Genomic DNA, 27,235 nt, shown 5'->3' on the forward strand with positions numbered 1-27,235 from the left:
GAAGCTGCCTGCCAGTACAGGAGACATAAAAGATGCAGTTTCAATCCCTGGGTTGGGAAGAGCCCCTGGAGAAGGAAATGGCAACTCACTCCAGTATTCCTGCCTGGAGAATCCCATGGAACAGAGAAGGCTGGCAGGCTGCAGTCTACAGGCTTGCAAAGAGTTGGACATGACTGAAGCAACTTAGCACACACATGGGCTTATAGAACAGTAGACCAGGGGAGGGTACAGGATTCTGTCTAGGCAGAAGCCTGCATTTAAAAAGAGAAGAAGGGAAACCTACAAAAGAGACTGAAATAACAGCCAGAAAGCCAGAGTCAGAGTCCCTTACAAGACAAGGAAGGTGAACGTTTCAGAACAAGTAAATGGCCTAAGAGTCAAATGAAACAAAGATGTAAAGAATGAAGACAGAAGAGTCATGAAGACGGGATCCAGATTTTTCTAGACCAGGACCTGTCTTTTAAGACTCAACTCAAAACATTTCCTCTGCAGGGATGTATTTCCTGCTCCACTGGACAGAGTCCATAAATCTTGGAGGTATGTAATTCTATTGTAGCATTTCACCTACAGACAGAAAGAAATTCTGTCTTTCTCATTAGACTGAGAATTCCTTGAAGGCAGGAGCTGTGTCTTACTCCTTTTCAAACATGCAATGTCTGGCATAATACCTGGCATATAGAAAATACCTGCAAATGCTTGCTGAATGAGTGATGGGAAAGCAATTTGAGAGAAATAACACAGTCTACCAGTGAAGGTAGAGTCTGGCAGTGAAGGTAAATGAGAGCAGGGCAATTGATGCTGCTGAAGCAGAAAATAAGTAGGGAATCAGTTCCTCCAGAGTACAGAAACAATGTGATTAAACCTACAGCTTTAACTTTAAAAAGCAGGAAGGACGATTCTCTCTCTGCATCTTGAAGGAAGCCAGAGAGGATGGGTGTACAAGATAAAGTAGCGTAGCTCAGATAGCCCTACACTAAATAAGTCAGGAAGTTAAAGACTTTGCTGAGAATCAGGTACAAAAAACCAGACCTAGAGCCTGAAGAAAAAGTGAAAGGAAAAGAAAGAGTATTGGGTGGGAGTGTGCTGGTGAATCAGTAAGAGATTAAGAGATCTGATGTTCCATCCTCAGGCATTGTTAAAAGCAAGTTACCACCATCTGACTCCTTTCTGTAGCCCTTGAAATAACAGGTTGCATGGATCAGTCAGGCTAACTGGAACTAGTTACCAGACCTGGGACCTGAAACTAACTGGGGTCACTGATCTCTTCTTCTCCTGAACTCTCCTTGCACTTCCTTTCCACTGTAAAGGCACTTGCTATAGTCCATCCCTATCGCAGCTATTCATCTTAACCTTGGTACCCTGTAAAGAGTTGAGGGCAAAGACTGTGTCTTATTCACAGTTGCGTTGTGCCTTAGCATAATACTTTGTACATAATAGAGGATATCTGTACCAGGCACACACCTAATACAGCATATTTCACATCATAATGTTTTTGTTTGCTTGTCTGTCTCCCTTTTTAGACCATGAGTTCAAGGTCAGGGATTGAGTTGATCTATGTCTCTTCTTGTGTTTGGAACTTAGTAGCTGTGCAGATGTTTACTCAATCAAATGGTGTTAGAAGGAATGCATGGATGAGAGAATGAATAAAAGAGAGCAAAATATGGGGATTTGTGAGGAAATCTAAAATGATGACATACTGCACAGGCACTACATTTTGTCACTTACACAATCATCAGTCTCATCCTCACATCAGTAAGTGTGTGAAGTTGGTGGGAAATGATGCTAGGGGTTGGGGTGGGGGGAGAACCTGTTTTCAAACACGCTGTAAATATTTGGAATACACATTCTGGATCTTATGTAAATCTCTAGTTTCTCCCTTTCAAGGGTACAGGGCCTGGATGAAAGGGCAAAGGGTCCTGCTTTGTCTACCCTTATTGGGTACATGTTCAGAGGGTAAGGAAATAGCACCCCCCACTCTAGTACTCTTGCCTGGAGAATCCCATGGATGGAGGAGCCTGATGGGCTACAGTCCATGGGGTCGCAATGAGTCGGACACGACTGAGCGACTTCACTCACTCATTCACTCACTTCAGAGGGTAAAGAATCCGTCTGCAACACAGGAAACACGGGTTCGATTCCTGGGTCAGGAAGATCCCCTGGAGAAGAAAATAGCAACCCACTCCCGTGTTCTTGCCTGTAAAATCCCACGGACAGAGGAGCCTGACAGGCGTAAGTCCATGCAATCCCAAAGAGTCGGACAGGACTGCGCGACTAACACTTTCAAACGGGATACAGTGTTACATCAAATGCGGTTCCCGTTTTCTTGAGGATTACAATCTAATGTTGACATTGAGGTCGGAAAAAAAAAAAAATGGTGAAACAGCATCGAAACGGTAGCGGATCAAAACAATGGAAATCCACTGCTCCCCTCTTTATTTTTTAGACGGGAAAAATAGCTACCTGAAGGAGATCTTTAAATTTTCATCGGTTTATTAAGGCTTTTTGTTGTTGTTGTTCTTTTAAACCACTAGTTAGCAGTCTGTGAGCCCAGGAGGAAAATAACAAAAGCTGACCCTTATGGCATACTACGGAGAAGGCAATGGCACCCCACTCCAGTACTCTTGCCTGGAAACTCCCACTGACTGGTGGGCTGCAGTCCATGGGGTCGCTGAGAGTCGGATACGACTGAGCGACTTCACTTTCACTTTTTACTTGCATGCATTGGAGAAGGAAATGGCAATCCACTCCAGTGTTCTTGCCTGGAGAATCCCAGGGACCCGGGAGCCTGGTGGGCTGCCGTCTATGGGGTCGCACAGAGTCGGACACGACTGAAGCGACTTAGCAGCAGCAGCAGCATGGCATACTATGTGTGCAAGCATCATTCTATGTGATTTACACATCTCAATCCATTTCTCTTAACTACCCTACGAGATAGATACCACTGTGATCTCCATTTTCGATGTCTCGAAACTGAGGGACAGAGGTAATACAATGTGCTCAAGGTCATTGAACTAGAAGTGGGGGGAGCTGAGTTTCAAACCCACGCAGTCTGGCGTCATTCATTAAAGGGGAAAAGTGCTCAGTTTAGGTGTTGGGTTTACCTGTGCGAATTATGAAGAAAATCACTTATCTTTTCGGATTGTGAAAATCTCATAACTTACACAGGGCCTGGTATACGTCAGGGGCCCTAATACACGGTTTACTGGCATTATCTTATTTCTACCTCACAATAAACCCGTGAGCTACTATTTTTATCCCCATTTTAAAGATACACACAAATTTAAGGCACAGAGGTGAAACATGATTGGCCCACAGACTGAAATCCAGGCAGACTGACTCCACTACCAGGTTCTCAGTTTTTCCTGGCAGTAAAATGAGAGAATGGAGGACCTGAAAGAGATGCCACGAGAGTACAATGAAATAATGGATGTGAAAAGGCCTCAGTGAACAAGTGCAAGGGATAAGGCCTACCCACTTGAATCACTGTTGAAAACTGGTTACCCAGGGCCCCTGGTCAACGGTTTCTAGTCCCAGCCCAGTCCCTTCTCCGCCCAACACACAGCGATATCTTTAAATCTCTTTCTTCATCTCCTAGGATTCTGCCCCCAAACACTTGGCTAAGCGGTGGACCGGAGAATAGAAGGTACGCGCGCGAGCAGGAGGTGGGGCCTGCTGCCTGGATCCATCCTGGGGGTGGCTTCTACACATGCGTCCTGGCTGGGCGGCTTCAGCTGTCCCCTCTGCGGCCAATCAGGGCCCGCGGCGCGCTCGAGACGTATTAACGCTCAGTGTGTCGTTGCGTGCGAGGGGGGCGACGTAAGGGCGCTCCGCGAGCCCGTCTCTCCTCGAATGAAAGGAAACAACCTCCGGCGACAGAGCCCCGCTCCCAGGCGCTGCCGGAGAACCGAGATCGACTTCTTTCTCTTTCCCCTTATTGGCGCTTCTCCCCTTCCCTTCGCCTCTGGGCCCCGCCGGTGAGTCCCCACGGTACCCTGGGGCCCCCCATTCTCTGCCCAGCGGGGAAAGACAAGGAGGATGGCGGTGGCCAGGCCGCCGCCCCTGCCCGTTGTTAAGGGGGACTCTTGGTGGTCTCGCTTTATTGTCAGGGACCCCAGAAGCGCCACTCATTGAAGGCGCTTGGCAAAGAGGCTGCTGAGAAAAGTGCTTCGGAGGAGCGGAGGGAGACGTTAGGCTTAAGCCTAGACTTCGGGGGAGGGGGCGCGACATTTAAGGAGGACAAAATACAGGGAATTTTTAGTCTTTCCCATCGCTTAGGACATATTTGGGGAGGAGGGGGACTCGCAGTTTGGGAAGAGTGAGAGGAAAAATTGTTAGGATGACAAGAAGGTTAGCCTTTCGGAATGAGGAAAAACTCCGGGGTGGGGGGAATTGGGGGTGAAACTGAGATACGAAACGAAGACTATTAGAGGGCGAACTCCTGGGGGGAGGAGGGTTCAAGAAAGTGGTAGGGTGATCTTTTCCTGGATCCAGGAGGATTGGAAAAGGACAATTAGGGGACCCTGACTTCACGACCGAAAGGAACCTGCTAAAGTATTTTAGTGGAAGATAGTTTTGCGAGTTTATCTAGCGCTTGATTAGAGGGAGATCTTGGAGTCTAGTTTGTACTGAGGAATAAATAACGGAGAGGATCCGGTACGTTCTGTGTACCATCCTTTATTATATGGACGAGCAGCTCGGCATTCTTTTGAAATTTCTTCGTTTCGATATTCTGCGTGGAAGTTGAAAAATCCTTTATTTTTCAAATGCTTTTTCTTTTCATCGGCTTACTACGTAATATCAGGTCTTCTTCATACAGTTCAAATTCTTTCTCTACCCTTGGGTTTGAAACAACTGGAAAATTCCTTCAGTTTCCTTTTGAATAACCGCAAAAACAGTGCGAAGCATGTAACAATATCGTGCAACCAAATTCAGGTGCCCTTCCGGTTCGTCTCTTACTCGTTAATTTCTCTCCAGTGTAACTGATAGAAATACTGCTTCTTGGATCATGTTTATATATATATTTGATCTGTATATTTCAACTTGCTTGCGTGTGGAATTGTTTGATCTTCCGGAACTGCAGTTTTTGTTTTGTTTTTCTATGAAAATGGTCTTTCAGATACCAGACATTGAATGAGCTCTCGAGTTGGTTCTTGAAGGCTCTCCTTGATGTTTCAGGTTATTGCCAGCTTGGTGCTTTACAGCATCTTGGAAAATCAGAAATGCACTGATTGCTTCAGCCTAACTAAACAGGCTTTTCTATTTTTTCAGACAATGTTTCTCAGGCATCTTTGCCTATTTATTTGTGCTTTATAACATTATTCATAATGCTGTATTTCTTTTAAGGAAAAGGTCTCATTGTTGGGCGAAAGCATCAAAGTTTGATCTCTGCATGCCCGGAAAAACCTTTTAGACTAGAACTAAAATGCCATGTATTGTATGGATCATTATGAACTTAATATTGGTCCTTGGAATGCCCTTTTTCTCCTTAAGTAGAAACCACAAATGTGACAGTATTAGATAAAAATCTATATTTTTATGATAAAGACATTTTTTGCTAGGAGTCATTGTTTCCATGATGTTCTCCACTTCATGTTTTACAAGGAGGTTGTTAAAAAAATTAGCAAGATATGCACAGATGCATTATTTGAATTTTAGTGGAAAAATCCATTTAGTCATTGCACGTTGGGGAAAGTTTTTAATTGGTTTGGTGCACTTTTGTGTGCGTTTCTGTTCACTTAACAAATTATATTTAAACTGATTATAGAAAAGATACACTAGAATATTTTTGAATGCAAAATAAAGTGTACTTTTTTTTCTCTTTTAGATTTTGGGGTCTTTGATATCTAGTAAAGTAGATATCAAAATTAGGATGAGACATTTATCTGTTTATAAACGGAAAGAGGTAGAATTCAATATGGGTAGATTTTAGGGACACCATTTTCAGAATTAATTTTAAGAATAAAGAATTTTCTAATCTAGGAATTTATCTTAAGCTGATTTTATAGCTTATGCTGGGGTTGTACAGAAATTACACATTAAGATGTCTGTATAGATTGGATTTGTAGTGGTGCCATCCTTTCAACTGGCCAAGGATGACCGGAAAAAATGCTGAATACATTACAGTGCTTTCAGAGTGTTTACTGTTCATTGCACAGTAGTAAAGAAAGCTAATTTAGAACTCCAAGTAGCAAATTCTGGTGCTATTTATGAATTTTGGTGTTTTGCATGTTTAATTCTAAAGATGTTGGCAGCTATATTCTTGATAAAGCAACTGAACACATATTTGCCTGAGCAAATGCAAACACACTTCCCCTTTTGTTTCTTTTGTTTCTCTGTTATGTTCTTTTTTTTTTCTTTAATCCTAAAAGTATTTGCTGCCTGTTTTCAATCAGTTTCACAGTTTATAGCCAGTGCTGTGAATACAGTACTGTTGTAAAGTATCCGATGCCATTTGAAAGGGGGAGGTATTTAAAATTGTTGATAGCGTTAAGAGTTTGTTAAACCCATCAATGTAGAGACTGTCAAGGCCTGTGAAGTTTCGTTACACCGAAAATCCTAGATAAAAATTGATGAGAAGACCTGTTTCTTTGTGACTTTATGTTCACTTTTCAGTATTTGTGTTTTTATATTGTGAAGCACTGCATGGTTTGCAGCTACCACCTTGCTGGCATCCAGCTGCTGCCGCTCTCTTGGTGAACAAGCGCTCCTCAGAAAGACACTGTGTAGTGTTAGTGAGTCCATGTTTTCAGCATTTTATGAAAAGGTCCAAATATATGAAAGAATGGAAAGAATTTAGTCAGTTTTAAGATAAAAAATTGAGATTTTATTGGTTGAAATGTGTGTTATGGTAACCTAGGTCCTGAGCTACTTAGTTCTTTTGATTTGGGAAAACGGCACAATTCAAGTAACTGATTTTACATTTGTTTTTGTTCTTCTGAAGAATCCATGTTGAGACTGATGATCTAAATCTGAAACCTTCCATGTTAGAACTTTTCTTCCCTTTTTTTGTTTGACTATACTACCTATAATTATAATTTTGACTAAATTGAAGGCTCATTCAGAAAAATTTCCCACCCTTTATACAGTATTACTAATTTAAGTATGAAAGTTACTGCATATAGAACACCACTGTCAGTTTGTAACTTTAATAAGCAGACTTTTGGAGTAAATCTCAGAGTCAGATAACATAGTTGTTTTTATAAATGATTGGTTCTTAAAGTCTGTGTTTTTTAATAGACTGCGGTAAAACTTAAGTTTTCCTTTACTTGCAAAAGGAATACAGTAGCAAAAACTAATAAAGATGTATAAATGATTTTTTTAAACTTGAAAAGAACTCAAATTTTAAAAATAAGTGTTCCAAAGTCATGGTTATATAAAATTTATTTCTCATTTGTTGGATTATCAATATGTGAACTTTACAGAATTGTGCAATTAAAGAGTTCTGTTCACTCTGGATATTGTGTAGTTCTCAATGGTTTTTGCTCTGCTCTTAGATATATAATTCTTTGTCTCCTTGAAGGGGCACCCTGGTATACATGAAAAATATTTTTCATTAATTATGTCAGCAGATGACTATTTTAATTTCACACGTTGTTCATGTTTTATTTATCCATGCAGAAGTAGTTCTAATTATTTCACATGTCCCTTAATTGAGAGCAGTTTGATTTTTCCCAGTTACTTCATTAATTTATCTTTATGCATAGATAGTACACTTTTTAAAATTACAGAGGTTTCAATGTTCATTTGTCTATACTAAGTAGCTATTTTTAATTACACATATTAAAACCTAGGTCAAATATGAAACAATTTACATGAATGTATAAATTGATTTTTAAAACAAATTAACCATTTTGTTGCCCTTCTTATCCTCTGTAGCTTTTCTTGAGGCATAAAGTGGCATTCTAAAGGCAATTTAAAAATCATGTCAAGCTCTGTTGAACAGAAAAAAGGGCCTACAAGACAGCGCAAATGTGGCTTTTGTAAGTCAAATAGAGACAAGGAATGTGGACAGTTACTAATATCTGAAAACCAGAAGGTGGCAGCACACCATAAGTGTATGGTAAGTATGCTCGCGGCAACCAGGAGACCTGAAACCGGGAGAATCTTAACAATGAATATTCCTGAATACTAAACAGAACAACAACAAAACCAGTTAAACGGCTAAATGGTTCCTCACTAATGTTGTGTCATTTTTACTTTACTATTTCCTTTTAAATTTAGCATCTTATTCACTATAAATTACGTTTCACTGTAATTTCTTTTTATATGAACCTTAATTTCTTTTAAATGTAATTTATAGCTGTTCTCATCTGCTTTGGTTTCATCACACTCTGATAACGAAAGTCTTGGTGGATTTTCTATTGAAGATGTCCAAAAGGAAATTAAAAGAGGCACGAAGCTGGTAAGTTGCTATTTCTGCCTCTTGAGAATAAAACTTATTTTAAGCTCATTAAGGAGGAAATTGCTTATTTTAAAGTGTATTGCCTTATTAACTGAGTGTAATTTTTTTTAAATTGCAGTCTTATTTTTCCCCCCAAATCAGCAAACTGCAAGGCTAGTTTTAATTTGTCTGCCAATGAACAAAAAAGGAGTAAATCAATATGTATATTTATCTTTTTTTTCCCCCAAAAGTATTAAAATCTTTTTGCGAGCTGTGTTGACTTAGAAACAAGCAGTTTGCTTAATTTGAATGTTTTATGTTAAAGTCATCATTCAAGCTTATTTTTAAAATTAAAATTCTGAAATGTTTTTACTTTCCATGATAAAGTAATTGTGATCATTACAAATGAAGATGACAGAACCCTTTCAACAAGAAAATGTTACCAGTGTCAGAACAGCATATTTTACTGTGATTCAGTTATACAACACAGTATTTATGACTTTGGATAACTTTTGGTGAATTTTACAGTTTTTCTGAAACTTCACCAGTGTAATGTTCCTGCAGTTGTCTTCGCTACCAAGTAACCAGTTTGGCAAGATACTGTATTGTTCTGGTGGAAAAGTAGTATTGTCTCAAGTGGTATTTGATACATTATAGTTTACATTGAAATAATTTCTTCTTCTTTGGTTATTTTTCTCTTCTGAGCTCTTTATTGAATCACTGTCAAGTGTTTATTTTAAAGATGGGTTTGGCAGAACATATATCTATGTCCTTAGACACTGAGTAATCTCATACTCATAAAGAATCTTGATGGGAAGGAGGGCTCTCATTTTGATATTGGGAATAATCTATTTTGAAAAGTAGTCAGTTTTCTATAGTTTAAAAATAAAAGCAGTATGAAGAAGTTCAAAGAGAACATTTGAGATTTGTTTTTAGGATCAGATCAGATCAGATCAGTCGCTCAGTTGTGTCCGACTCTTTGCGACCCCATGAATCGCAGCACGCCAGGCCTCCCTGTTCATCACCAACTCCCGGAGTTCACTGAGACTCAGGTCCATCAAGTCAGTGATGGCATCCAGCCATCTCATCCTCTGTCGTCTCCTTCTCCTCCTGCCCCCAATCTCTCCCAGCATCAGAGTCTTTTCCAATGAGTCAACCCTTCGCATAGTCTTAAACTCTAGAGTCACTATAGGCAGAACTGGGAATTCAGAGGCCAGACATTTTTGTTGTTGTTGCAGTGAGACCTTAACCATGACAACGTTTATCTTTCCCAGCCCCAAAACTGCAGATAACACTAGAATGCTCCATTAAAAAAAAAAATGTGATCTTTTTTTCATTTGGTGGTTTTAGATTTCTTTATGTTACTGTGCTTGCTGAGTTTTGAGAACCAGAGCAGTATGTTTTTATTTCCTAGTCCTTAAAAACCAATTTGGATACAAAGACAGAATACTACTAACTCGAAACTAGTAGTACTGTAACCCTTATCACCCATTGTTTTTTCCTTGGCTTGATGAATATTCATGGAAAACGTGTCTACACCCTGACTTGTTAGCATTGTTGTTATTCTATGCGGCTGCTCTAGTCAGAACGGGAGCAGTTTTGGTCCCTGAGGTTACTGTGTTACTAACAAATGCGATGCCTATTTTTATAAGAAGCAGCAACATACATCTATCAGTATTGCTAAATTCAGTGGAGATTTAATTTACTTAAATTAGGTAAAATTTCCCCTTTGTGCAGACAGCATCAGAACTTTGTACAGATTTCACTATTATAAATTGTCTTGATTAATTTTTAATGGCAAGATGTAGGGAGTTAATTTTTTTGCCCTACTGAGTTATACATAACTAAGCTTATTCCTTGATCTAGGGAGTAGAACAGTACTGGAGGTTAAGACCACAAGCTGTAGTAACAGACGGGGATTTGAATCCCAGCTCTCTTACCGACTAGCTGGGTGACTCTGCACAAGTTCTTTACTTCTCTAAGCCGTGTTTTCTTCACCTGCCTAAAGGATATAACGACAGTCCCTGCCTCCCAGGGATATTGTGAGAATTAAAAAGAAACTGTAGAGGACCTAGCATGGTGCCTGCACATAGTTAAGATTTTAAAAATGGCAGCCCTGTTGTAGTTATTGTTCATAAGTAATAATAAGACCCTGCTAACATTGTAGGCTAATGAAAAGCCTACTGGGTTGAGAATTCATGAGGCCTGTTTTGCTAATAGCTGCCACTGATACATTATGTAACTTTAGACAAGTCATTATCTTATTTGTATTTTTACCAGCAGTATAAATGGATAATGCTGTATCACTGCTTGCTATACAGTGATGTTGCATAACTAAAACATGCTAGAGAAGATGTAAAGAGTTTTACCTTAGGGAAGGTTTTTTTTTTTTTTTTTCTTTTCTTTTTTGACACTCCCCAACCAGGGATTGAACCCGCTCCCTTGGCAGTGATATAGCAGAGTCTTAGCCATTGGACTGCCAGGGAAGTTCCTTAGGAAAGGTGTTCTGCAGCCTAAATTTTGAGGCTGTGGGCATCCAGCCTTGAGTAATAGTGGCAGAAGGAGAGAACTTTTGAGCCAGGTTTGCATAATTTACATAGGGCCTAGGACTAGAGTAGCATTTATATGTTAAATTTTGAAATAATTTTTAAGTCTCCTTTTTACCCTTAGTTTTGGCCCTTCCATTATATCATTTTTACATGAAATATTACTGAGTAACCAAAATTCCAGGTTTTGGTTTTCTTCTTTACTTTTCCCTGTGTAGATTTATCTAAGCAATTAAAAGGGCATAAATCAGAAAGAAAGACAAAAAGTGAAGAGTTTCATGTAAGTAGGTAAACTGTGTGAAAACTAGATAATCAGCTTCCCTAATTGACTTTTTGGGCTTCCCTGGTGGCTCATATGGTAAAGAATCCACCTGCCATATGGCAGAATCCCCTGGAGGAAGGCATGGCAACCCACTCCAGTATTCTTGATTGGAGAATTCCTATGGACAGAGGAGTCTGGTGGACTACAGTCCATGGGATCACGAAGAGTTGGACACAACTGAGCAACTAAGCACAATTCACTTTTTAAGGCGTTTTATCTTGTGAGTCTGTTTGCCCTGGCTCTTTTTCATCTAGATTCCTAGGTGAGAAGTGGGTCAATATCCATTGAAAGTAATGAAAGGCAAGAGTGCTGGTCCATAGGTCCTTTTAAGGCAGGTTCCAGTCTGTATCTCATGCTTGCCCCAAAGAAAACCATGAAGAGAAGAGGCTTGGATGTAAGGTGTGAATATATAGGTGGCCAGGTGCGTCAGAGTCTTGAAAGGATGGGAAGCCACAAAAAAGAAGGGTACAGGTGGCTAGTTTCTGTGTTCTTGCTGCCATAGTCCACTTTCCAAGATTATCACGTCAGCCATAAGAATTGGAGAGAAAAGCCATTCTGCATGAACATGTTTATCTCTTTTACATCAAGACATTTGCCAGCATATAAGGTTTTTATAATTTGAAAGTCTTTTTGCAATTAAGACAAATTGTTTTTTCCAGAATGGTTTCTAGTTCCTGTTGAATCCATATGTGGAGATACAACATCTGTACCATTTACTCTTATTCTCCAGCTATCTAGCCAAGAAATGCAAATTTCCAAGTAAAATTATGAGTTATTGTTGCTGTTTTCGTTTTGTTTAAGGAGACACTTGGGAGGAATATTGAAGAACATACTCTTGATGAATGGAGCTAGGTGTTGAGATCGTTAAGAGTATCTATGCGGGAATTCCCTGGTAGCCCAGTGATCAGAACTCGCTTTCACTGCTGGGCCCAGGTTCGAGCCCTGGTCAGGGAACCAAAATCCATCTCCCCCCCAAAAAAATATCTACATCAAATAATGAACTGTTTTAATTGGTACCTGTGTCAAATGTATCAAGAACTCTTAAGACCGAAAGGGGTTAAGAAGCCATTTCACTTTCCTTCCCCTTAGGCAAGATTACCTACAAGCCATATAACAGATTTTTTTTTTGTCTATCTTATATTTAAATATATTAAGAAATTGTGATTCTACCCAAGCAAGCTGAAACAGGACCAGTATTATATAACACTCTTCACAGTTGAGAAATTCGTCCTTCTATATAAATCAAATATCTCATTTAATTTAGAGTCATTTATTCTAGGTCTGTCTCTTTCCATTAAGGGAAGTATTTTTTTTCCTGTGTTAAGAATGAAAAGTCCTTCATATACTTGATAACTATCCTCAGATCATTCCTAAACTTTCTCCTTTTTAAACTAAATTTTTCTCACGTCTTGAGAAATCCTCTGAACATTTTTTCCTGTTTTCTTCTTCAGTAGCAGAGATAGCTAACATTTATTGAACATTTAGTATGTGCTAGGGACTGGGCTAAGTACTTTAAATACATGATCCTTTTTAATCCTCACAGTCATATTGTGAGATAGGAAGGTATTTAGTCTCACTTTACAGATTAGGAACCTGAGGCTCAGAGAAGTAACCTGACTGTGATCATATAGCTGGTAAGTGGCAGAGCTAGAATTTGAATCCAGGGCCAGTTAACTCCAAAGCCAGAACTCTTAATCACTAGGCTATACTAGACTGTTTTTAAGCTCCCTAACCCCAAATCACATTTTACAATTAAAGCTTAATAGTTTTCTAATAAAGATGGAAATAATACTGAATTTGGGACATTATCAGGCTGCTATTAATATAGTCTGTTAATAGCATTGTTAGTTTTTAGAACAAAAATCCTACCTACATACTATCTAAGAATATTCTGAGTCTCTGCTACTTGCAAGATATTTTTAGTAGCCTCTGAAAATAAAAAGACCAATTCTATAATTCTACATATTGACTTTGTTGTTTACTCACTACCAGTTGAGTGCTTGGCACCCCAGCGAAACAGGATATCTGGTTTTGAGAGATCATAATCTAGATATGATCTGCATAGATGAATCTGCAGTATGACAATTTATAGATACACCTTTTTATTTTGTGTGGGAGGAGTCATGCCAATTTAAGTAGCTAAGACTATATCCCAGAGATGGTAAGATTTAAAAGGGAAAAAAAGTATGAGTCCATGAAATAGGTTAACTATATGAGAATGGGCCACTGAGACTGGCAGTAATAGATTAGAATTGAGAAAGGTGGGATGATTTCAGGGTCTGTAAACGTTAGACAGGATTTCAAGTCAGGTAAGAAGGGAAGGGAAGGGCAAAGCAGGATTTTTCAGGAGACAAGTGATATACATTGTGGAAAGTGAAATACAATAACGGCAGCATACTTGTCTGCTGTACCTGGATGTCCTGCAGGCATCTTAAACTCAACCTGTCTATTCCACTGTTCATCATCTCCCTGCCCTGAAACCCGATTCTCTTTCTGAATCCTTTATACCTTCCTTCCATATTACTCACATCGATTCTATTTCTGGGATGTCTCAGCATTCTTTCTTATTGCGACCCTATATCCAGTCTTCCTCTTTCCATCCTTCCAGCATACTGCTGGTAATTACTTGATCTCTACCTTTATAACCTAATACCACTCACTCCCTGACTCCAAACCTTTACTGATTCCTTTCTGCCTATAGAATATCTACCCTTCAGAATGCATAACTTAACCCACCATTTCCATTGTTTATCTCATCCCCTATCTCATTCTAGCTGTTTCCTGAATATCCTCCACTTGTCCCCCACTGCTGTGCATGTACTGACGTTATTCATCTCCTAGCTGCCTCTCAGAACTCTGGTTTTTGAGTCCAACTCGACCTTCATCTTTGACACAGGGTTTGACACCCTGCATTGTATTTGTTACACGTGCGCAAGCCTTTCTTCTCCACTGTGTTGTGAGCTCTGGGAGAGCAAAGACTATTCTTTTTGCCCAGCATAGGATTAAGTGGGGGTGGGGGCTGGGGAATGCATGGAAAACACTTAGCACGGTGCTTGACATCTCATTTGTGCTCAATTGTACTCTATTAAGTGGGCACTCCTTAATTGGCTGAATTTGAAGGAGGGAAGGGCTTCAATGGGACAATAGTGTGAAGCTTTAATAATGGGCTAGGTGTAAATTGCCCATGGAGATAAGAGTATAGGCATAAAATTCCTCTGTTTTGGTTAATCAGTGTTTTAGTGTTGTTTGCAATTCTAGCTGTTTGAAGAGGAATGAGAGAAATCTAGAAGGAAAGATCGGGTTGCTTATTTGTTCAGGATGGTGAAGAGCTGTGTATGCCTCAAACAAGGGCGTTTCCATGTTTCTTCAACCTTCACTCTCCCAGTAGGGTGTTAAATTTTTGTTGTTTTCCTTAGGCATTGTATTCAAAGCCTCTATCCAGAGTCTAGAAATCATCTGTCTGTCCATTTATCAGATACTTAATTAAGCACCTACTTTGTACCAAGCACAATGTTAGGCACTTTGTATGCGATCATGAATACATGTACTTTAGCCTAGAATGTAAAGAATGCCACAGGAGATCTGGGAGAGAGGACCATAATTAATTTTACCTGAGAAATCAGAAGACTTCCGAGAGAGTGACATTTAAAGTGTGTTCCACTGGGAAAATGATACTGTAGAACTCAAAGAGGGAACAGTTTCAAGGAGGAGGAAGTACTTTTTAACAAGTACAGAGTAGTAAATGCCAGTGCTATGTTTTAAATTTATTTTTTAATTGGAAGAAAATTGCTTTACAATGTTGTGTTGGTTTCTGCCATACAACAATGCAAATCAGCCATAATTATACGTATATCACCTCCAGTGCTATTTAGAGTATGTGGCTTATTTGGCATTCATTAAGGGTAAAATGAAGCACCCAAAGTGTATAGAATGTTACCACTGCTTACTATATACAAAGAAGCACAAAATGCCCACGGACTTAATAGTGCTACTAAATCCTTAGATCAGGGATACTTAACCAGCAATCAGAAAGGAGGGTGAGTGGGTTTAAAAAGGTTCCCAAATGATTTTTGATGAGCACTCAGTTATGGATCATTGCCTTAGGACAGGGGTTGGCGCACTTTGTATAAAGGATTAGATAATTAATATTTAAGGTTTTGCTAGCCATATTGTTGCAGTTGCAGTTATAGACAGTACCCAAAGAAGGGAGTGTGATTGTGTTCCAGTAAAACTTTCTTTGTGAAGACAGGAGATGGGCCGAATTGGGCTTGCCTTAGAGTATTTTGGGGGGAAAACAGGTAAGTTTTTTCCGGAAGATTTCCCTGGCTTCATCGTCACCTGTGTAACTAAGTGTACATGCAGCATGAAGGTATTCACAGAGCTGTGAATTGTTTTCAAAGTTCGGATGATGGCATGCAGATTAAATGTGCACAGATATTTTACCTGTCATTTATAAAAAGAAAAATAACTTTGTTTTACTTTGGAGGTGACTAAAGAGAATAAATGTGAGGCCAAAGAGAAACTTCAAGTCTAATGGTGGAGAAAATCAGGTCTTTGGCTATTACTGAACAAATTAATATTTTAAAAATTCAAATTTTTTTCTCCTTTGCCTTCATTTAATACTTCTTTGCAGTTGAGAATACTGTAAATTTATGTCATTATGTAATTACTTGTGGTAATGGAAGATAACCTAACCAATAATATAAAATAATCTATGTCTGATTTGGGGGGGATGTCTTGGTACTTATTTGAGCATGGATTTTTGGTGTTCACAGATTAAGTATAGCAAGCAGTATGGCACTTTAGAGTACCCTCAGCCTGTAAGACCTACATCTTAGAGCTTAAACATAGAGATCTGAGCTCCGAAAAACTCTGAATCTGAATCTTTCAGATAAGTAAAACAAATTTCAAAAGCTCCAATAAGAGAATTTATATTCCTCATAATGTTGCAGGATGGGGGACCCCTTCCAGGGCCTGAAACTGGGCTCTTGTCTAACACTCGGAAATGAATTGTCCGAGGAGACACATGTGCTGACAAAGCAAGAGATTTTATTGGGAAAGGGCACCCGGGTGGAGAGCAGTAGGGTAAGGGAACCCAGGAGAACTGCTCTGCTGTGTGGCTCGCAGTCTCGGGTTTTATGGTGATGGGATTAGTTTCCGAGTGGTCTTTGGCCAATCATTCTAATTCAGAGTCTTTCCTGGTGGCGCACGCATTGCTCAGTCAAGATGGACGCTAGTGAGAGGAGTTCTGGGAAGTGGACGGACACGCGGTGTCTCCTTTCGACCTTTCCTGAACTCTTCCGGTTGGTGGTGGCTTATTAGTTCTGTATTCCTTATCAGGATCTCCTGTCATAAAACAACTCATGCAAATGGTTACTATGGTGCCTGGCCAGAGTGGGCAGTTTCAATCGTAAGAATAATGATGATTCATAAAGTTGGATGGAGTTGGAGTATGTGATATTGAGAGCAAGGTCAGGAGACTAGGTTAAGTAAGAGCTTGTTAGGCTTACTTATTATTAGTTCCTTGCCCTCTGATTTCTAAAAGACTTCTGAAATTATTTATTCAGTAACTGCTTAGATTTAGTCTGTCACTCTAGTAAAGTACTTTTCAGTGGCCCTGTTTTTTAGAAGCACTTGGAGAATTTAAGGTCCTAATCTATCAAGTTATTTTTAAAATGACTTAGACAACTTTAAGAGTTCAGTTTTGCTTTCTAGCTTTCCATTTAGACCTAATTATTTTATTATTAATAACTAGAGGTAATGTTTTCTGTTATTAAAAAAAATACAAAGTGACAAACACTAGTGTAAGGTAAACTGCTCTCACTTAATTTTTGTCTCATCTCTCCTGTGAAAATATCTTAGGTACCCTAGTCCCAACTCCAAGTGCTTCTGGTATTTTTTTCTCTACAGACTTTTTTTTTGGAAATCTGTTGCATTCTCTGTACATTTGTAGCAGTTTTCTTGGAACAAGTGTCTTGAGATTAGTAACTACTTGGCTATGAGAATTTATACCTATACACTTGTGGTCAGTTACTGACATACATAGTAGATACACAGCAATTGAGCGGGGCAAACTAAGTCTTAGAACTTGTCTTCAAGAGCCTTTTCTTTCTACCTGTCCTAGAAGTTGGCATCTCATTTGTTTTACCTTGTCTCTGTCTGTGGTCTTGAGTTTTTCCCTGTGTTTCCCCCATAGCTACTAACAAAGCAGTATTTGTCTTTTTATTACTTAAGACTTCTTCCTTCTGTAGAGTGAATTTCAGTCCTGGCCTTGATCAGCTGACTGAGGAGCAGATAAGTTCCAACCTCGGGCTCCTGCAGGACTTTAGCTAAGTCATAGTCCTTTCAGATCTGTTCATCTACTCTCATGCGTGACTTCGTTCCTCTTTTGTTTGTGGATTAGCTCCTTGAGACTCTGCTTGTCTGGCCCAACTGAATATTAATATAGTATAGCTTCCCAGAGAGTAGAACCCTGGTTATCAGGGGCAGGAGGAGTCGGGGAAATGGGAGATGTTTGTCAAAAGGTACAAAGTTGCACTTAATGTAGGATGAATAAGTCTAGAGATCTGTTGTACAACATGATGACCATAGTTAATGATACTCTGTGGTATCCTGGAAATTTGCTGACAGTAGACTTCAGGGGCTTATACCAATGCACCAAAAAATGGCAACTATATTGGAGAGAGGGGTATGTTAATTAGCTCAACTATAGTAATTATTTCACTATGTATATGTACATTAAAACATGCTATATATCCTAAATATATGTAATTTTTATTAAAAATTTTAAAAAAGATACCATGTTATGCAAACATCTGTTGAGTCTTATTTTCTAATCTCTCTATTTTGGAAGACAAATTGTTGAATTTGTTAGGTCTACTAGATAGCAAACTGAATAGAGGGATAAAAGTAAAAGAAAAATCATTAACAACAAAGACATTTTCACCTCTATTTAAAGAACTTGAAATCAGGGTATAGGCAGGATAAGCTGAGAATTGACATTATACCTATCCTGAAGACAGGAAGTTGGCCTTCAACAGAATATTTGATATGTGTATTTGGTATGTGGGAAAAGACCTTTTTTCAAGGAGGAAGTCCACCATTGTCCTTGAAAAATGTGTTCCCATCAGGTTAACTTGCATTTCACCACATTTGAGAGCACTCTGACTGCAGTGCAAGCATGATGTTAAATGGCAGGTTAACACACTTCTGGTGAGGGCCCAGTAGAGCCTATAACTGATTGAAGGGCAAATAAATGGTGTGTGTAAAGAGGAACACAGGATAACATCACTCTGGTCCAGCCAGCTAGTAGTGCCTTGCCGTGTCAGGGCAGGGGTTATTTTCCTATTATTCAACTGTTTTTTTTTCCAGTAGAAGTCCTCTCTATTTTATTATCCATATTTTTTTTTAAAGAAAAGAATACTAGCCACCTATCTAGTTTCCAAACTTTAATTGGGATTTTTATGTCTTTAATTGTCTTTTTATCTCTTCCTCATTCTCTCTGCTCATTCTCTGCCCCTTCAACTGGATTGTTCTCCATTTTACCTTTTCAAATCAGACTTTTAAATATTTTTTAGACATACTTGAAGATAAGTAGTCAAGTCTGCAGATGTTAAAAACATGAATGAGAAAAAAATATGGTATATGATATTAAAATTTTCAGTAACATAGTTTAAAATCAAAATGTTTATTGAGTGCTACATGGTAGTCACAGTGTTTATCTTTCAAAAAACTTGGTCTAGAAGCAATCAGTAGATAAAATCTATACATTTACAAAGATAATTAGTCATACAAAGAAGTAAAATGGTAAGAGCCAAAATGAATATGCTATCTTAAGTCCCATAGGCGTTCAAGGGTTCAGCATAGCAATGATATGGGTTGCAACATAGCAATGATATCTTGAACATAACAGTAGTGTTCCCATTCTGTACTCACAGGTATATAAGCAAATTTACATTTCATATTTAGTTTTATTCTGGATAATATTTTGGTATTTTCTTCATACCTTCCCAGAATGTATTTACAAGCAGAAATATCTGCTGGTATATGAATGCTGCATAAAATCTTGTAAATTCTTTATTTTTCCTATAAATTCTAATGAAGAAAAATTCCTACTCCTAACCTTGAGAAGAGTCTTCCTCTCTGAAAACATTTTTATTGGTATATCTTCCTCTTTCCTTTCTTCCTTGAGAGAAACTGACAAAATAAAAATGAGAATAAGCTTTTTCTCACTCAAAAAATTTATTTGTCCTGAGTTGCTGAAGTTAACTGGTTATACTTTAGGCAGATTTGAATTTATAACCAACCAAAACACATTTTGATATATTTTGGTATTTGGTTTCCTTCTCATTCTCAATAAACTGAGAGATGGGGATTGAAATCATTTGCTGGAGTATTCCCAATGGTTTTAAAATAATTTTTCATATACAAAAGTAATTTGCCCATTGTAGAAAAATCAGAAAATATAGGAAATTATGAGACAGAAAACCAATTAGAGATACTCACTCAGCATTTCACTGTGTTTACTTTCACCTATTTTCAAAGAATAAAGCTATAAACATAATTGGGGTCATAATTTGCATACCTAACTTTGTGTCCTGTTTTTTCACTTGATACTATGCATAAACCTTTTCCCATTGCCATTAAAATGTTTTTGAAAAGAGTAAAGAACATTCCTACATATGGTTGTACTATAACTTATTTAAACATTTTTCAATGGCTGTTTTCCACAGGTGGTTTTACATTTGGAGTTATTCTAAATAATTCTTCAGTGAATATGATTGCATATAAATTAAGTCTGATTTCTTTTGTAGACTAGGTTAATAAAAGGAAAAATACTGGATCAGAGAGTATATACACTTTTAATAAGCTCTGTGATAAATAAGGCAAGTTGCTGTCCAGAGAGTATACCAATTTCCAGCAGTATCTGAAAGTGGCCATCTCACTATATGTATGCCAGTGCTGAGCTGGTACGGGATTTGTAACAGTACCTCTCCTTTTATTTTTGCTTGCTCATTGCATTCAATATTTTCCAAATGTACCTGTGCAAACCCATTTTCAGTGTAATTTCGAAATGAGCTACTTTCAGTACAGCTCTTAATGAAGTAGTGGTAATGTTCAATTTATTAAGTTAAAAACCAGGTGACTAATATGTATAGAATTACAGAGAAAAATATTTTCACATAAGCATTGCAACACTGTAATGGTGTCTACACTTGGTTGGTATGAATGATTTTTTAATTTTCTTTGTGCTCTTTTGTGTTTTCTGCAATTTCTATAATCAGTCTATGTTTTTTTAATTAGAAGTATAATTTACTAAAATAATAGAACCTCATAAGCTGAGTACAAATGTTCCATGTCCTTAACAATTTATAAGCCACCCAAAAGGATTTAACAACTTGCCTTGCTTGATAATTTGGCACAGTGTTTCTTTTTACAGTATTGCTTTGAAGTTTCTGTATTTATTTAAGGAAGTGGTGTATTTCTTTAGCATTAATAATGGGCACTGGCCCTCGTGTTTTCTGGGAAGTACCTGTATTGAGAATGTTTCTGTTTCTGACTTATATAGGAGTCTTTTTTAAATGATAGCTTGAATGAAAGGTTGAGTGTTTGACTTGCTTAGAGAAATAGAAGGTATTTTATTAGAATTTACATTAGCCTCTTGGTACACCAAAATTACTTAGGGGCCAAGTAAAGAGGAATGAGAACAGTTCCCAATGAGGCATCCCTACCAAGAAACAAAGTGAACAGTTTTTAAGATTTACCTTCCTGTGAATTTATTTTGGCATGGCATTTATAGCTTAGGAGAGAGCCTCATTAAAAGTCCACTCATAATGGGCTTCCCTCGTAGCTCAGTGGGTAAAGAATCTGCCTGCAATGCAGGAGACCTGGGTTTGATTCCTGGTAGGGAAGATCCCCTGGAGAAGGAAACGGCAACCCACTCCAGTATTCTTGCCTGGAGAATCCCATGGACAGAGGAGCCTGACAGGCTCCAGTCTATGGGGTCGCAAGAGTTGGACTTGACTTAGCAACTAAACCACCACCATAGTACAGTATACTATGATATGGTAATCAAAACCACTAACAGTCATCGTTATGTACTTTTCTTAAAGAATTTTTTTCTAAATTTAAACGTGAGCTAGTTAAACAATATGAATTATCCAGTAAAGTCAGAGGTAAATTGTATTAAAATATGTTGAAAGCATCTGTTTTATCTATTTGCTTGAATTCATGATGTGAAAGGTAAGTAACAGATTAAATTAAAATAGATGAGCATGTTTTCACAATCAGTTTGACATCATAGAATATTTTTAGGGCTTGAGGGATTTAAAAATCTACCTAATTCTTTTATCTTCTTTCCCTCTCTCACTTGAAATTGATTTTACCAGGTTCCCAAATAGTATGTGAGATTTCTTTTCTAAAAATTCTCACTGATAAGTGGAAATGTGAAGGACAGTTTTTTCTGGTATGAGCCATTTTCCCCAGTTACTCATTTCCAGGAAGATCTGGATTGTGAAAAGGTCTACAGTTTACATTCCTGCAGCATTTCAGATTTTCTCTTGACCACAATACAACAGTAGCATCAATAATATTCCATTAATTTTGTCGTTGTTTAACATGGGAAAAAATACTCCCAGTAGAATTTTATTTGAATTATTTCTAGGTGAGAAATATAAGAAAAATAACAATATTAGTTACAGAACTTTTCAATAACCAGTTTCTTTTCCTTGACAGAGATTTGCTATGCCTCTAACCTGATATCATAGCTGTAGCAAAAGCACACACTAATAATACTATTTTATTGTTTTGCTGTAGATGTGCTCTTTGTGCCATTGTCCCGGAGCAACAATCGGTTGTGACGTGAAGACTTGTCACAGGACATACCACTACCACTGTGCGTTGCATGACAAAGCTCAGATACGAGAGAAACCTTCACAAGGGATATACATGTAATTATTTAACTTCTCTTAGCTTTCTTAAAGTCATACTTTCTTTAGGTCTTTGTAAAAAACTTGTGCCTGATTCCAAGCATCTCATCATCCGTTGCAAAGGGTGTTTTTGGTAGGGAATTGACTGCTCCGAGAAATGGCATAGAAAGTTTAACGATAAGGTTTTTGGAATCTAGTGAATGGGGTGAAGTATACTGCTCATTCTTAGTTTGAAAAATGAGTTGGTTTGTTTACTTGGTAATTTTTAATTTTTTCGTTTCTTGTAGGGTTTATTGTCGAAAACACAAGAAAACTGCACATAATTCTGAAGGTACGTCATTCAGCTACTTTTTAATTTCAAGAGGAAATTTGAGTAAAATATGAGCGAATTATACTATATTTTCACCACAAGAGGTGTCTTAAAATTGAATGCTATTTGAAGAATTAAGAAAAGCACTCGGGTGTTTGCTTTAGCAGCACATATACTAAAATTGGAACAATACAGAGGAGATTAGCATGGCCCCTGTGCAATCATGACATGCAAATTCATGAAGCATTCCATATTTTTCACAACATTGTAAATCAACTATACTTCAGTTGTTTTTTTTTAAAGAATACTTAACCCAGTTCCTACAGAGGTTCAAAGCCTTTTGAGAGCAGTTTTATTATATCTGCAAATGAATTTTTATTCCTATTATTAAGATTTATAATGAAGATACTTAAGTATAGAGAACATGTTTGTTCATTTTAAGAGAACATGTTTGTTCATTTTAAATTAAGGCACTATAAAAATTACTCAAGTTATGAATGAACCAGAACAATGGGAAAAAAAGAGAAAAGCATTTGGATAAACTAATGTGAAAAGTTTACATTAAACTAATAGTGAAAAAGATCTGAATTTTTAAAGAAAACTTTTACCTTAAATTCCTGTAAAGAGTACATGGAGAATATATTTATCTTTAGGGGGAAATGATGCCAGTGGTTATGGGTTTCTGTGTTCAGGTGACTATGTTAGTGGGTTGTAAAGGTAATAATTATAGAGAGTCCTTGCTACTGTCAGATAAAGAAAATGTGGACTAGAAATACTGGTACATTTTGTGATAAACAACCTTTCTGTTGAATTTTTATTCACACTGAAGTACTTTCACTCCCCTTAATATAGACATGTTCATAAGAAATAGTCAATTTTAAAATACAAACCTTTAAAATTATTTTATGGTTTGTTTCCACTTAAATTTGTACAAAACCAGAACAGTCATGTTTATATATTCTTAGCCAAGCTGTATAGTTGGTCTTTAAAATGTATGGGAAAGTTCTGAAACTGAATTCTGACTTGTTTCAAATTTCTCATACAGATGGTTTTGATACTCTTACTAGCAATATGAAAAGCTCAGATTTAATCTGAGATTGTTCTATCCTTTCATTTAGATTAGAGATCTTTCAAGTTTTTGTTAGCTTCTGAGAGCATGTTGCTTAGAATTAAGAATGATTTGAGCCTGTTGTTTTAAGAAGTTGTCTCTTTTATAAAGACTTACCTAATTATCAGTGTTAGCACATTAAAATTTGTGGCCCTTTTTGATTTCTTAGGTCTTGGTTTTATAATACAAAATAGTATTGTTTTCCCTTTAGGACCAGATTAATCTAAATACTTTAGAAGTGCTGGTTAAAGACTGTCTTTAGCAAAAACTTATTATTAATAAAGATACTGGACAAATATAAGAACAGAATCTTTTTTGATTGATAAAGTACAACTGATAAACTTTATAGTGTTTTCCTTCAGTTTTTTCATTTAATTCTAGAATTGAGTTGAAAAACCTTTAGTGAAAGGTTAAGAGTAAGCTTTCTCACCTTTCATTGCTTCAGATTTTAACAATGTATTTATTTGATTCTCTTCAAAATTTTAGTGAGCACATGCAGTAAACCAAGGATTGAGACTTAATGATCTGGCAAGTGTATCAACATACTGGGGCAGGGTATTTAAGGGTGACAACAATGAGTCCTATAGACATCGCCCCTTTTATTCCCTCAGTTTCTGAAGCTGATAGTACCATCTAGTGGTGGGGATAAGTCACTGCAGACTACACAAAGTGAAATAATTTTAACCACCGTTTTGCTTTGAGAAACTTTTTAATGAGGAAGATCTAAATTCATACTTTTCGAGAGGACTTTTCTTTTAGTAGAACTGGCAGGAATACTACAATTCAAACTTAGGATACAGTTGATTTGAAATTTGGGTTCGGTGTATACTTTATAGCATATTGGGGTTCCCTGTATTAGTGACATATGTAGTGTGTGTATATACTCATATTGTAGAACTTGGAGCATAACTTTGCAATTTAAAAATATGGCAATTTCTATTTATTGAATTTAGACTTTTATCACGTTTATCTAGCTTGAATTTATTAGATACCGGATGCTTTGTCAGAAACAACTTCCATTTACTTCATTATTCTAATGGGAAACATATGTTCTACTTAATGATTATAATTTATGGTGGGGGTAATAGGATTGTATTTCAGGGACTGTCTTTGAGAATTGTACAGCACTAGTCTATAGAGCAAAGAGGAATTGATACCTTTGGTGGTGTATTGATCATTTGCCATCTGTGGCTCAGTACCTACTTTACTAATACTTAAAGTGATAAATACTATATAATTCAGTCTGTTCTGTTAGCTTGATATAACATGAACTGTGTTTTGAAATATCAGATTTGAGAATCTCTGTACCATCTTCCATACTTTTGCCTTTTCCAGAATGTTATATACTTGGAATCATACAATATGTAGCCTTTTCAGCTTGGTTTCTTTCACTTAGTTGGCCTTTGTGGGGAGGGAGATTAGTTGTTAATGCTTACAAGAAAGGATTCAATGGACAAGAAGAGATTGGAGGTACAAGGAGGAGGATTGAGTGCAGGTGGAACAACTGCCCTGTGATAAGGAGAACCTTTCTACTGTAATAGGAGAGAAGGAAGATAGGTGGTTCCTATTAGGTCTGTTTTCTCTGTGGGGGAAAGTGTAGGGAGATGGGTGAGGGTTGGAAGTTGAAGGAGAAAGTTTTGAAATACTAGTTGTGAAGACCAGGGGAGAAAGTTGACCTAAAGAAGTGTAAAGTTTCCAGACCTTATTGGAGCAGTTGAGGTTAGTAACCCTGAATTTATAAAATGATGCTGTCAGCTTGTGTGACATTTCCTCCAGCAACTCGGGATCCTGGGTGTAGCACAGAGAGAGTGGCTAGTTGGTTCATTCAGAATCAGGATTTTTTCCAAGTGAGTTCAACCAAGAAGTAAAGGGATAGGAAGTGTAGAATATTTGCTAGAGAAAAATAAACTGAAAGGAATTAATAGACTGGAGGTCCTGGTAAGATTGGAGAACAATGAGAATGAAACTATTTAGGAAAGCAATCATCTGTGGTCCCACGGTATGAGGCAGTGATTTCAGAGAGAGAATCCTTTTAGGTGATTATGAGGTATCTGGGTGTGATTATAGGGATTAGGTGGTTGATGGAGGACATTAGTGAAGATTAAGGAGCTGAATGACTACGTGTTGCTTGGATTGTCCATGTGGACAGTGAAATCACCCAGGATGTTGGCAATTTCCAATCTCCATTACTTTTATTAAATGGAAATTTAGGGAGATCCTAATGTGGTATCAAGGTCTTTAAAAACCTTTTAAGTTTAGGTGCATAGAATAGATTTACTAAGTACTGGAAAGGCAGCTTTCCTCTCATCCTTGTCCTTGTTTCTCAGTTTCCAAATTTTTTCGCTGAAGGCAACATCTAGGATCAGTTTCTTTTGTGTCCTTCAAGAGCACTAATATGCATACATAAGCATATGTATAGCTAGCAGTTTTCTACCTTGCAGGAGCTTATAAAAATGTTTATTTCCTAGATAGTCAGTATTAATACTTCTAGAACATAAAGTCACTCACTGACATGTGTCTGTCCCAGCTCTGCTCTTCCCCAGCTTTGTGATCTTGGGCAAAATAATTTTAACTTTTCTGAATTTACTTTTCTTCTGTAAAATGGGAGATGGGGATGATGACTGATATAACCTCATGGGGCAGTTTCGAGACGCAAATGAAATAATGCATGTAAACTGCACAGCACATCTGGTATAGTAAAAACTCAAATGTTAGGTCTTATATTTTGGGTATTTGCATTTATATATTAAATGGAAAAGGGCAAGATGTAGAGCAGTATGCTTGGATTTGCATATGCATAGAAAATAACAGCTGACATTTATTGAGCGTGTCTTATGTGCCAGGCCCTGTTCTAGATTAAGTACCTTAACTCTTTTAATTCAGGAACCCTCTGAGGTAGGTCTCAGGTCCAAGGACACAAAGTCTGTGACAAGAGATCCAGGATTCAAAACCAAGCTCTCTACCCTTGAGACTGAGAAAAGAAATATCAGATACTACGTAACAGTAGTACCTTGAGAAGGGAGGGAGTGAATATGAAGAAAGGGAAGCAAGAAAATTAGGGCAAGAGCTGGGAGTGCAGAGCAGTTGGAATTGGAAGGTGGAAAGGAAGATTTTTCCTTCTTTCATGCAGATAATTCTTTTACAATTATTATTAAAAATGATACCTTTAAAAAATGTAAAATATTTCACAGTTCTGAATAGGAAAAAAACCAGTAAGCAACCATGAAAAATTTAAACAAAGGTGCTGTGACTAGCTTCCTCCTCACATTTTCATGTGCAAATAATTTTCAGAATAAATTTCCCAAAATAATATTGCTGGGGTCAAAAGGTTTAATCTTTTTAAGGTCCTCAATCCACACTGCCATGCTACTTTCTAGAAAGATTGTGCTAGACTATATTCCCGTCAGCAGTGGCTGACTTTACCCCCTCCTTTCAGCACATTGTATGTTACGAATTCTTTTAAATACAAAGGTAGTATACTGCCCATTGTTAAAAAATTTAAATAGTACAATGGTACTATTAAATTAATTCACAAAGCCCTCTCTTCACCCCAGAATCACCCTCTGTGAGTAACTACTAATAATGGTTTGTATATCTTCTCGGAACCTTTCTTAGATACATACACTCTTACATATGTATCC

The 27,235-nt window shown here is 37.6% G+C and overlaps 1 protein-coding gene and 1 non-coding gene across 7 annotated transcripts in view; both read left to right on the plus strand.

Annotated features, from left to right (window-relative positions):
* The first annotated feature begins 3,819 nt into the window (after positions 1-3,819).
* PHF6 (PHD finger protein 6) overlaps positions 3,820-27,235 on the plus strand; it is a 48,829-nt gene continuing 25,413 nt past the window's right edge. For 3 of the 6 annotated variants that reach the window (XM_024988003.2, XM_024988002.2, XM_059883412.1), the window contains exons 1-5: positions 3,848-3,974; positions 7,876-8,059; positions 8,300-8,401; positions 22,064-22,197; positions 22,464-22,507. In XM_024988003.2, the coding sequence (XP_024843771.1) occupies positions 7,922-8,059; positions 8,300-8,401; positions 22,064-22,197; positions 22,464-22,507 (418 nt within the window). In that variant the 5' untranslated portion in view covers positions 3,848-3,974; positions 7,876-7,921. 6 annotated transcript variants of the gene reach the window in all.
* LOC112445305 (U6 spliceosomal RNA) lies at positions 22,638-22,744 on the plus strand. The gene has a single exon (XR_003033662.1). It is a non-coding gene; the product is annotated as a U6 spliceosomal RNA (small nuclear RNA).

This window comes from Bos taurus, chromosome X (genome assembly GCF_002263795.3).
Source record: "Bos taurus isolate L1 Dominette 01449 registration number 42190680 breed Hereford chromosome X, ARS-UCD2.0, whole genome shotgun sequence".
In the NCBI taxonomy this organism is placed as follows: Eukaryota; Metazoa; Chordata; class Mammalia; order Artiodactyla; family Bovidae; genus Bos; species Bos taurus.